This window comes from Leopardus geoffroyi, chromosome B3 (assembly GCF_018350155.1).
Source record: "Leopardus geoffroyi isolate Oge1 chromosome B3, O.geoffroyi_Oge1_pat1.0, whole genome shotgun sequence".
NCBI classification, from domain to species: Eukaryota; Metazoa; Chordata; class Mammalia; order Carnivora; family Felidae; genus Leopardus; species Leopardus geoffroyi.
The window spans coordinates 98,451,545-98,464,222 of NC_059337.1; the positions used below are offsets into that span (position 1 = coordinate 98,451,545).

Sequence of the window (12,678 nt, forward strand, 5' to 3'; positions counted from 1 at the left end):
CTCAGGGCCCGCGCCCCGCCGGTTCTGCCCGCGGCGCCCGGATCGATTCCCGCTAACGAGAACGAGCGGCGCCGCTTCCCAACATGGAGCCTCTGCCCGCAGCTCCGCCTGCACCAGGGACAAGCAAAGGCTACAACCCCGAGCGGCCCAGCCCCTTCCCTTCCGCCCCGCCGCGGGCCGCGGAGAAGCGGGCCTGGAAGGGTCCGCGGCGTCCCCGCAGTCCCGTTCCGGCCGCGGCCCTTCCCCCCTCCCGGCCGCCCGCGAACCGCCGGGGCCTGGGGCTGGCTCGGCACCCGAGGGGGGCGGCCCCGCTCTTTGTTGAGCGCCGACCCGGGACCTACTTCCTCGCCGGCGTCCGCGTCCTGCTTCCCGGCGTCCGCCGGCCGCTCCAGGTCTTGCGCCGCCGCCTCCCGCCGCACCGCACGTCCTCTCGCAGGCGGCGGAGGCGCGTACCGCCGCCGCCGCCGCCGCCGCCGCCGCCGCACCACGTCTCCCACCCGGGGCTGCGTCACCGGGTGAAACGTTCCTGGCCAGCGTGGGTCGGCGCCCAGCGGCCCGCCCGAGCGCTCCGGCCGCGGGACCAGAGTGCCGCCCTGAGGCCTGGTCGGGACACGACACCCTCCGGGCCGGGCCACCGCGCCCCCCAGCCCCCCCACGGCCGGCCGCGTCCTTTCGGGGGCCCAGCCTCTCCTACCCACTCTGAGATTAGGACCCCCCACGCTCACCCCGTGAGCCGACGGGCCTCTGCTAAACCGCCCCCAGATCCGTCAGGTAAACTTGGAGGGTGACGGGTAGAGGGAGAAGGGTGGGCACGAGGGCAGCCTTTCCAGTTCAGCACGGGAAAGGTACCGAGGGCACTGGGCCAGAAGTTACCTGGCAGTGGGGCGCCAGGGAAGGAGGTGGGGGAGTGCCGGCTTAACTAAGCCGCGGCACACCCGACTGCACCTTCCTGTTTTGCAAACCATTCCCAGTGGTACCAGCTTGGGGTTGCACTACACAGCTGCGCAACCTGTCTCCTACTGAGTTTTTCCACATTTCTGAAAGCCTGAATTCCTAGGAAGTCACAGTGGCCTTTATCCCTGTTGGGCACACGCAGTGCCTTGCCGCGGGGATTGCTCCTTAGATTGGATGAGGAGTTCTTCAGAAGCTGAAACAAAATCAAGAGACCACGACCTGATTCTGGCTCTACTTCTTCCTCAGTGGGTGATCCGGGACAAGACATCGTAGCTGACAATATCTCAATATAATTATCTGCAGCTTGAAGAGGATAAGGTTTTGCATCTGACAGCCAAGCAAGTGTTTATGAGGCATTTTACGGGATTACAAAGAGGATTTTCAAATATAAGAAGTTGTAAAATACTTCACAGTGCATAGAATATGGAACAGGAGTTTAAGGAAGTAATTTGGCTGGTATTTCACAAGCTGTTTTGCAGTTCTAGTTCCAGCGTTGTTTGGAAGGTAGAAATAAAGTTGCCAGGTTTATGTGTACTGGTAAAAATATTCCTAGAATCCAGTAGAGGTTTTGAACAGGAAAGCCAGATGAACACTCAGCCAGTGCATTTAGTAACTGAAAAATCACAAAAGATCAAGTTACAGATGTTGGCTTGTGGTTTTGAACATCCAATTCAATTCTGTTCTTGGGCAATATACTCCTTGTTGATCATTGTAATTAGTTGTATAATGTAGAAATTAAATTTACACCTTAACAGGACAAGGAATATATGTATTTTCTTGTGCTCCATGCACAAAGGGCACTTATTTAGGGAGTATAAGTAAGCTCAGACTTACATGCTCTATGGACAAAGCCTATGTGTTTGCTGCATTGAAAAAATTGTTGAAGAACAGTTCCTTCTTTCAAAGCTTCTTGGCACTTGTTTTGGTGGGCACATACTTTTGGCTTCAATGACTCAAAATCTTTTCAAATGTTCTATTGGTATCCTAGTACTTGTTTGCTGTCATAGATTCTTTTTTTTTCCCTTTGACCCTATAAGGGTTGATCCTATCTCTAGTCTGAAATTTATTCTTATTTATACTTGCATTATTCCAGAGAATTTGAGGCAGCATACAGAAAATACGTATTATAACACAAGATAAAAGTAAGTAAAGGAAGAAATAGGTGTGATGTTAAAGAGAGGAAAAATAGGATACCAGAACAATGCAACAAATTGGCCAAAGTAGAGGGTTTTATAGTGTTTTTGAGATCACCACGAAGCAATTGGTCAAGAGAGGCACTTCTTGTGCTGACACTAAGACTTTAGAAAAGTTTACCTCATGGGCCTTCATAAAGTAGAAAATTTGAATTTCCAGTTTGAAACAAGGATAAATGTCTGACAATCCTTCAAGCATGTTATTCTTGAAACACAGTGTTTGATATGAATTGGGCAATAAAAAGTTTGAGGTCATAAGCTTCAACAAGACTCTGGAATGCACATGTTTTATGTTTCCAGCAATGGCAGATCCATATGCTTTGACCATCAACCCAGAGGTACATAGCATGGAAAAAGTTGAAATTCTACGTGGTGGTTAAAAAATGTGTCTGCTATAATCATTACTTGTACCACAATTGATGCAAAGAGGAAAACATTTGCTTTATTCTAACTCCAAAGGAATCTTAAGGATTTAAAAATAGTGGTTGAGTTCATTTAAACAAGATCAGTGAAATCATAGCTGGTGGGTTAAATATTACATGATTGGTAGAGAAATTCAAATTCAATTTCCATGAAATAAACATGTGGTATGTAAATTTAATCTTACCTCCTAAATAAGCACATAGTTTTAGTAATAAAAAATAATATAATAATAAAGAATAATAAATTATAGCTAACAGGAATTTCTTACAAGCTACCCAGCTTTATAACAAGGTATGGAATAAGGAAAAATATGGCTTGGTAGGCCCTTCATCCCAGCCTCATTATCATATATTCTTTGTGTCTCCATAATGTCTTAAATGCAAATATCTTCCAGGTTTTATTCTTTTCTACATAATAACCTGTGATGGTTTGCTGTCTGCTTTGTAGTGTTTTTCCATTCTGTCAAATTTCTTTAGTAAAATGCTGATTGTAATCTGTGGCTTCTGGTTTCAACTGGACATAAAATTTTTTAACTTCTACATAGGTAAGTTTCTCAATTACTATCCAAAACACAAAAGCTAATTAAAGCTCTCAAATGTGACAACAGATCACAAGGACAGTTTTTGTCTATGGAACATATAGGCTTAACTTATATGATCTCCTGATGAACCTTCCAGCATAAACTAGTTGCAAAATGTAACCCTGTGTGATTGAGCTTATTGCCCCATAGGTTTGTTAGATATAAATTAATTAAATTTTGGAAGACATCTGCCACAGTTATGATTTATATTTTCAAATAGTTAAACTATTCTTTTTGTTACTAATTAGGGTCAGTTGTCTATTAAGGCAAAAACCGTGTTTTCAAAGCAGAAGAATTCTATGTTGCTCTGGATAGCAGTAGAACATGGATCTCATTCAGAATCAGTATCAGGTCGTCATGATGGGAGTTTCAGTAAAGAAGAGTTGGGGGCTCCTGGCTGGCACTGTCAGTGGAGTATGCGACTCTTGATCTTGGGGTTGTAGGTTCAAGTCCCACGATGGGTGTAGAGATTACCTACAATCTTTAAAAACACAAATAAATAAATAAATAAATAAATAAATAAATAAACAAAATTTTAAAAATCAAAAAAGAAGAAGAAGGCAATGCACATCTCTTTTTAATACAGCTTGAATTGATCATCCAATATGTTAAAATGATGTTTTTAATTAACCTTGATTCCTAGGGTGGATTTTAGGTTTTTACGAGATTTGGTAGTAAGGTTCCTGTATTCGGGACAGCTTGGTCATTTCTGCAAATTCAATAGCTAAGAAAAAACTATAAGTTATAAATAATCTTGTGTTGTTCCTTATTGATTTCCTCACAATATAATAAGTGTAATATTCAGAAGGGATGCCTAAAGTTTGCTCGCACCTTGTATAATCTAGTGTTCTGAGAACCCCAAATGTATAGAAGAAACCACAGTGCCTGACTGTGGCCTTATCCTACAGCTGTATCACTCTTAAAGGATTCTAATAAGCTCTTTTTTTCTTTGCCCCTTTAAGACAAGGATGATAATGGCATTCCACTGTGGCTAGTCTCGGGGTGTTTCACTATCTCTTATTGGTTCCTTTAATTCCTTTAACCCTGTCCTCATTTTTATAAATAGTCCTTTCATTAGATTCTCTTTCTGTGCTATCTCTTTCTTGCCAGAACCCTGATTGATAGTTACAGGAATTGGAAGTAGCCTCAGGAAAGAAACCCTTGCTTTGTGGGATGGTATTACTCACATATCTGATGATTACCTGTATAAACTTCTTGCCATGAAAAGTGAAACAATGGCATCACAATTGCTGAAATAACCATCAATAGTGGCATGAGATGGAGTGCTGATGGAAGCCGTAGCATTGGAAGACCAGTCTCTAACACTTAGCTCCTTTGATAGTGATGATTGCTGAAATCATTGTGTCATTTTTTCTGATTGCCTCTGGGAGAATATGTGAGGAAAAAAGACAAATGGCCTGAATTCCAAACTTAAGGCACGAGTAGAAAATCAAAAAGTTTCTTTGACAGCCTTGAAGAAACCTTATTTCTCACGTAGCTGCAGGGAAAACATGGCTGAGAATCCAGCCCACGGCCTAATAGTAAAGGCTGTAGAGTTGCAATGTTAACTAAATGTGAGACCTAGATCTGTTATGCTAAGAGAAGAGTCCATGTAGAGAAGTTGTTGGGACCCCACGACATAGAATGGGGGCATTTGGGTAGATATAAATGAGGCTGAGAACTTGAACAAGAGTTAGATTTCAAATAGGTGATGTGCATTAAGGAGTACACTGGTCATGATGAGTACCAGCTGTTGTATGGGAAGTATTGAATCACTGTATTGTACACCTGAAAGTAATATGACACTGTATGTTAACTGGAATTTAAATAAAGCCTTAAAAAAAAGTTAGATTTCAGCACAGCCCTGGTGGAGAAGGACAAGACCTGTTCTTGGAGGAGAAAACTTGTGCACTGAAGAGTTACAGGATCTTGGCAAATACTTATCTATGTTTCACGTTGACCTGAGAAGCTGGTGGTCTTTCTAAATGGGTTACTTGAAGCTGGTAATCTATGTGCTGAGATGCCAGAACTTCCAGGGCATACTTTAGAGGAATAAATCTGAAGATTTAGGGAGATGGGAATGTTGGACTTGCCCTATTATGTGCATCCTGCTTAGTAATGCTCTATCTGTACCATCCCTACAAGGACCCATAAAATTTACCTTTTTCAAGGCATTGAGTAGAGGGTCACAGCTATCCTTGAAAAATTCTTTGGTGGCTGTCTTAATTGGCTGGAGATGGTAATGGAGATGCCACAATGAAATCAGGATCCATGATTTCAGTGGGAATATTGAGATCCTGGTAGAGGCCAGGTGGAAGATTCTTAAATGTTAAAGACTTGTTCAGCACAATTATCATGATAACCCTCAGGAAGAAGTGATAATCAGAGTGTTTGAAACCAAGGATCTTTGATGGTGGTGTATGATCATCCGTGTTTAGGAATGAATGAAATTAACAGTCTACTTAAGTACTGCTTGCCATATGTAAGCAGAAAAATTCTAGGTCTGATGAGCAGAAACGTAACTCAAGTCACTGGTATGGTGATTCAATACATATCACCCAATTTTTTTTTTAAGTTTATTTATTTTGAGAGAAAGAGTGCGAGTGGGGGAAGGACAGAGAGAGGGAAAGAGAATCCCAAGCAGGCTCCTCACTGTCAGTGTGTAGCCCAACACAGGGCTCCAACTCATGAACCATGAGATCATGACCTGAGCTGAGATCAAGAGTAGGATGCTTAATTGACTGAGCCGCCCAGATACCCCCATATTTTTCAACTGAATCTAGTTCACAAGCCTGAATGGAGTCCCTTTGAGGGGGGAGCCTTGAGGAAGAAGCCTCATAGTTGTATTTCCACATGTGGAATTTTTACTAGAGCAAATCAGTATAGGCTTTGGCACCTAGAATGCAGCTATGGACTTGAAATCTAGAATGTGCTTTTCAATTCCCTTCAAAAGGAATAATCAGAAGTAGTTTGCCTTCATATAGCCGGGATAGCATTGTCATTGTCTTACATCAAGGCTATGTAAACACATCAGTTGTAATATATCATTCCAGAGGGACCTTTGTTTCCTTGATATCCATTAGAACATCCTGCTAGTCTATTACCTTAATGACATGGTGCAAACCAGATAGATGAACTGGAAGTAGCAACTGCCCTAGATACCTTAAAAAGACCCTTCTATCAGAGGATAAGAAATACATCCAGGTCAGAGACCTGTGCCACAGTGAAATTTCTAACAGTTCAGTGGCATTATTGTGCTCCACCTCAAAAAACAATGCCCAGTCTTAGTTGGCCTGTTTGGATTTTGGAATCACCATACTGCATGTACTGCTCTCTGATCCATTTATCATGTAACCTATATGACTGCCAGTTTTTCACATGACTTGGAGAAACAGAATGCCCCACAGATGGTCCAAGTTGTGGCACAAGCAGCATGGATAAGGTTTGGACTAAGAACATGCTCTCATCTCTTGGCAACTATTCTCCATTTGAAAGGTAACTCTTGGCCTGCTATGAGGCCTTGGCAGAAACTAAACACCTCACTATGGCATACTAAGGGACTGTGTGATGTGAACTGCTCTTTAGGAACTTGGTGTTATCTAATTTACTGAATCATAAATTGAACACGGGCAGCAGAATTCATTGTCAAATGGAAAGGCATATGTACTGGGGTGGCCGGAGCTGATATAGAAGGCACGAGTAAATTACATGGACAGATTTCCTCTGTGCCTGCCCCTACTTCTTTGCCACTTTTTTTTTTTTTAACTTTATCTATGGGCTTGTGGTCATTTAACAGAGGAAGGAAAAACTTGGGCTTGGTTTATTAATGTTGTGCATTATATCCAACTGGAAGCACATAGCCTCTGAATTATGCCCCTATCTGTAATGGGGTGGTCTTGAAAAATACAGAGGAAGAGAAATTCTCCCTGTGGGCATAACTTTAAATAGAACATCTGGTTGCCCTCTTTGTTAGGAAGGAGAGCTGGCCTGAGGTATAGATCTGTATTTATGTACAGTGGCTAGTAGGTGGGCCATAACTTGGAAAGAAGAATATCTGAGATAAGGGAGTCAGTAGGAGAGGTAATACAGATGGATTCTCAGAGTGGGCCCAGAATGTGAAAATATCTGTGAACCACATAACTGCCCACAAGAGGGCATTCATTTCAATAATCAGGTTTACAAGAGATCTGTCCTATGGATGTCAGCCTCTACCTGGTCACCCAGTGGTAGTTCAGTGGTCCTATGTAAAAAAGGAACGAGGGCAAATGTGGGTTCAACAACATGAACTTCTACTTGCCAAGGATAATGTACTGGGGTGGCCGGAGGATAATACAGTTACTGCCACTTTGGAGCATTTAACCTGCTTATAACAGAGGCCATTGCAGAGACCCCAGTATGGTAGTATTCCCTAGACCAGTCAACCACCTGGTGGCAGTTTATTATACTAGATCCTTTCCATTATGGAGAGAAGAGGGATTCATCCTCATGGAAATAGTACATATTCCAAATACAGGTTTACCTTCCCTGCCTGGAAAGCTTTTTTACAAGTACCATAATCCAAGGATTTATAGAATGCCTTATTTCATCACCATGTATTACAACATTAAATTTAAGCAAGAAACTCATTTTATTTTGAGGGAAGTATGTCAATGAAGTCATAACCACTGAATTAATTGATCTTACCTTAAACCCATCACTTAGAAGCAGCTAGTTTAAGGGAAGAGAGGAAAGGCCTGCTGAAGGATTGGTTGTGATACTGACTGGGAGATAACCCAGTGAGGATATGGGATAGGACTTAACCTATAGCCAATATATGTTGCCATCTAACCCACGTGCAGAATGTGTGGGTCTAGGAACCAAGGAGTGGAGTGGTGGCTCTTCCTACTACTAACAATTCACTTGAAGAATTTTTGTCTCTACAACTTTGTCTTTAAAACATTGGGCTTGGTGGATCTGAAGACTCTGGTGCCCAAAGGAGAGATACTGTCCCTAGATAACCTAGTCACAATTTCATTAAAGAGGAAACTGATACTGTCACCTGGCCAATATGAGGTCTTTGGACTACGGAGGCAAAGGTTAGAGAGGGGATTATTGTACTGGTTGGAGTGATTGGTCCTCATTACCAAGGGGAATTGCTTGTTGCCCCACAAAGAGAATAGAAGGACTATGTCTAGGACCCTACATGTGCACTAAGATACCTCTTGGTATTCACATGTCCAGTATTACTGAACAGTGATAAACTGCAACAACCCAGTAAAGATAAGGCCACTAAAGATTTGGCCCCATGGAAATAAGTTTTGGGTCATCCCATCAGAGAAGATACTAGTGAAGGATAAGTGGAAAATGAAAGCTGTCATTATCACCTTGGGACTTGTGCTATCTTCTCTTCTCATTATCAGAACCACAATTTTGTTGACCTTTCCTGTGTTGCTATGTCTGTCAGATGAGACTGAGACCCTCCCTATGCTAGGGGATAAATCTTGATTGGCCTAGCTTCACTTCTGTTACTAAAGGGATGGCTTAGGCTTGACAATTCTAGATAATAACACATAGAAAAAGTCTATGGGAGTGCTTTTAACAAGGTACACAAGGCACAGACATACCTTTTTCTGTTTCTAGACATGGCTACCCACTTCTAATGACTGGAATGGCAGATGCCATTTTGGGACCATGATAGGAGCCCACATTAGAAAATAAGTCCACATATTAAGGATGGTAAAGTGCAACCTTGGTCTTTGTGGTGAAGTCTGCTGGTATTCTCCAGTATCCATTTCCTTCTTTTAAAAATTTTTTTTATTTAAGTAATCTCTACATGCAACATGGGGCTCAGACTCATGACCCTGAGAGCAAGAGTCACATGTTCTTCCAACTGAGCCAGCCAGGTGCTCTCCTTTCTTTCGTTAGCATTAGATCTCCTAAATTTTAGTTGGATACACGTATACATAATGTGTTTGTCAAATAGGTAGGACATGTACTGGTCAATGGTACTTGAGTAGAGGTGATATGTGCCACTTCTGGGTTGTACTCTTAGAATGGATATATGCGCTTCTTTCCTTTCTTCTCCTCTATTTGGCTGGAATGAAGATGCAAATGCCCAAGCAACCATCTTGGATTATACCATGGAAGTCCAAGCTTAGGTTTCTTGATATTTCAGAGCCATCATTAATATGAACCCTGGAGGGTTTATGCTAAGATTATATCATGAGAAAGAAATGAATATGTCTTAAGCCACTGTAATTTTCTGCAGCAGCCACATCTATATCCTAACATGTCAATGATAAAGTTGAGCTGCTGAATTAATCCCCACAGAACCAACTTACCTTAAAAAATTATGTGACACTAAATGTCCTTTTGGTTTAAGCTCTTTTGAGTTCCAGCCAAAAGCACTCTAACTGATATAAGTATGTTTCCAAGATTGCTAGCTGTAGAGGGAAGGAGTGAGTTGTAGCATCCACTATTGAGAAACTCCTGATTGAGAGAGCCCTTTTCTTTCTTAAGGAGGTTACATTTTATTTTATTATTTTTTTATTGAAGTATAATTAACACACACTGTTATATTAGTTTCAGGTATACAATGTAATAATTGGACACTTTCATGCATTTCTCAGTGCTCAACAAGATAAGGGTGCCCTTGATCCCCTTTGGTTATTTCACTCATCCCCCTCTCACCTCCCCTCTGGCAACCACCAGTTGTTCTCTGTATTTGAGTCTGTTTTTTTTTTTTTTTTTTAATCTTTTTTGTTCATTTGCTTTTTCTTAAATTCCACATCTGAGTGGAGTCATATGGTATTTGTCTTTCTCTGTCTGGCTTATTTCACTTAGCATTATACCCTCTAAGTCCATCCATGTTGTTGCAAATGGCAAGGTTGAGAGAGCCCTTTTCTTATGATTGGGGGAAATGAGCATGGTGAAGGAACAACTAGGAAAAAAATCATTGAGTATATAGGAGGGAGGGAATAGTGTACAGAGTAACATCCCAGAGGGGTCAGAATGAGAAGGGTTCTAGAGTACTAATGTACAAATATCTTTTCTTCCTTTTTTCCAATTTAAAATAAACTTGACCTTGACTTTTTAAAAGCAGCCAAATGATGTGTAATACCATACCATGTAATTCACCAATTTAAATTGTGTAATTCAGTGATTTTTAGTATATCCACAAAGTTGTACAGAACTGATTTAAAACATTTTAAAATATTTTTAATATAATTTGTCAAATTGGCTTCTATACAACACCCAGTGCTCATCCCAACAAGTGCCCTCCTCCATGCCCATCACCCACTTTCCCCTCTCCACCACCCCCCTTAAACCCTCACTTTGTTCTCTGTATTTAAGAGTATCTTATGGTTTGCCTCCCTCCCTCTCTGTTTGTAACTTTTTTCCCCTTCCCTCCCACATGGTCTTCTGTTAAGTTTCGCATTTTAAAATATTTTAATTGCCCCAAAAAGAAATCTTGTACTCAAATGCAGTCACTCTCTGCTTTCTCCTCCTCCTCTTATGTGTATCTTTGTGTGTCTGTGTGACTGTGGACTCTTCTGTACTCTTTTTAATGAGATTTACCTGAAAGTAATTATCAGGCTGGAGTGTGAGCTGAGAATTAAGATATACAAGAAAAGCAGAACACACTTCTTTTTAATCCATGAATTTGGTTTGTAGATACAGGCGTGAGATAATTCCTGTCTTCCTATGTTGTTTCATTAGTGTTTGGGAAATGCAACTCTATTGAACACAGCCCCCTTCATTTATTATTTTTTTAAGTTTGTTTGTTTTGAGGTGGGGGGAGGGCACGAGAGAATCCCAAGCAGTCAGCACAGCCTGAATTGTGCCTCGATCTCACTAACTGTGAGATCATGACTTGAGCCAAAATCAAGAGCTGGATGCTTAATCGACTGAGCCACCCAGATCCCCCTGACGTCCCTTTTAAAACTATAATGTAAACTTGGTTTACAGTGTTCCTAGCTCTGAGGTCACTAGAGCCATTAACCGAAATACAGAATGCATAAGATATGGCAGTGGTGGGTGAGATAATTTGGTTTTTGACATGTTGATTTTGAAGTGTTAGTAGGAAAACAAAATGAAGATGACCTTGGGCAGTTATAAATTTGGTTCTCATAAGACGATTTTTCTCTCTTTAAGAGAGCATAAAACTAGAAGCACAGATTTGGAAATTATCAGGATGAAGGTCCTGTCTGAAGCCATTGTAGCAAATTACATTGAGTGAACATAGAGTGAAGAGTTGCTTATGGTGAAGAGACCAAAGACGTGGTAATTAAGAGGCTAGCAATAATCTCATAGGCAGAACGCATCTGTAGAGTGTGGGCAACAACCAAATGCAGAAGAAAACTGTAAGGAATGGGTTAATGGTATCTTGAGGGTCAAGTACCATAAAGGACTGCTTCTAGAATACTGAAAGCTGAGTTTGTAGGCAGAGAGGAAGAAATCAGTGTCTTTGCCTTTTGCTTTGTATTCAAAATTGTCTGCAACCTTTGTGGATGCCAAGGCTCACCCAGACTATGTAATATGATTTTACCTAAAATGTTTGCCAGTGTAACTCCAGAGGTTTTCTCTGCAAATCTAGTGGGCATTTTTGCCCACTTTTGCCCACTAGACATTGAGTTAGTTACAGATTATGATGAATTTCCAGCTTTCATTTATCTCAATCTTGATCTAAATTTTTCTATCCTAATTTTAAAAGTCAGGCCTGTTCAGTATACAGGTAAAAAAATGCATGATATCCTCTTTACCAACATGACCTTGCTTTTAAAATGGGGGAAAAATGGTGCCTGGTAGATAAGTGCAGATTATTTTGACTTCTTTGGCTATATAAATGTTGTCTGCATATTGGTACTAATTTGTAACTGTTATAGGAAACGGGTATTTGAACATCCAGAATAATGCAGTATATTAGTAATTCTGTGACTGGCTAATGCTCTTAAATTCTTTGAGAGTGTGTGTGAGGGGGGTACTGTTTATTTGTGTGTGTGTGTGTGTGTGTGTGTGTGTGTGTGTGTGTGTTCTCCGTGAAAGATGTTGCAGTGCATCGTCTGTCCCTGTCTTCGTGCTCCGGGGGTGGGCTGAGGTAGGGAGGGTGTGACGCTGGTATTTGTGTGAACTCGGGCTTGTGATGCTGAGCTCGGTTCACCCGCTTTCTCCTCCCTTCTCCTCCCAGCTCCTTCCCACCAGCGCCACAGCAACATCCTCAGAGTCTGAGCGAACTGCGCCCAGCGCGGGCACGGAGCCTCCCACCGCCAGCAACCTGCGGCCCGGGAGAAGAGCCAGCACAGTGACAGCGCCTCACCGCCACCAGTCCCCGGACCACCATGGCCAAGAACCGCAGGGACAGGAACAGTTGGGGTGAGTAACATATGGTGACTTCTGCAGCCTGCGCGGGGACTGGCCCTCTGGTTTCTGCTTCTGGGGACGAGAGGGCCAAGGGCTGGGAGACGGGCCACAACCGAGCTGCTCCCTGTAGGGCCGGAGAGACCATGGCCGAGTGGTACCCGTGTAAGCAGAATCGCGCTGTGGGGCGAG

General features: G+C 42.3%; 2 protein-coding genes across 4 annotated transcripts in view; both read left to right on the forward strand.

The window, feature by feature from the left end:
- The first annotated feature begins 83 nt into the window (after positions 1 to 83).
- Positions 84 to 12,427, forward strand: LOC123583820 (serine/arginine repetitive matrix protein 1-like). Its single transcript, XM_045450950.1, has 2 exons — positions 84 to 771; positions 12,317 to 12,427. Exons 1-2 carry the CDS (start codon positions 84 to 86, stop codon positions 12,355 to 12,357), a joined length of 729 nt encoding a protein of 242 aa, XP_045306906.1. The 3' UTR covers positions 12,358 to 12,427.
- ATL1 (atlastin GTPase 1) overlaps positions 12,356 to 12,678 on the forward strand; it is a 71,404-nt gene continuing 71,081 nt past the window's right edge. For all 3 annotated transcript variants that reach the window (XM_045450943.1, XM_045450944.1, XM_045450945.1), the window contains exon 1: positions 12,356 to 12,501. In XM_045450943.1, the coding sequence (XP_045306899.1) occupies positions 12,468 to 12,501 (34 nt within the window). In that variant the 5' untranslated portion in view covers positions 12,356 to 12,467. The remainder of the gene's footprint in view (positions 12,502 to 12,678) is intronic.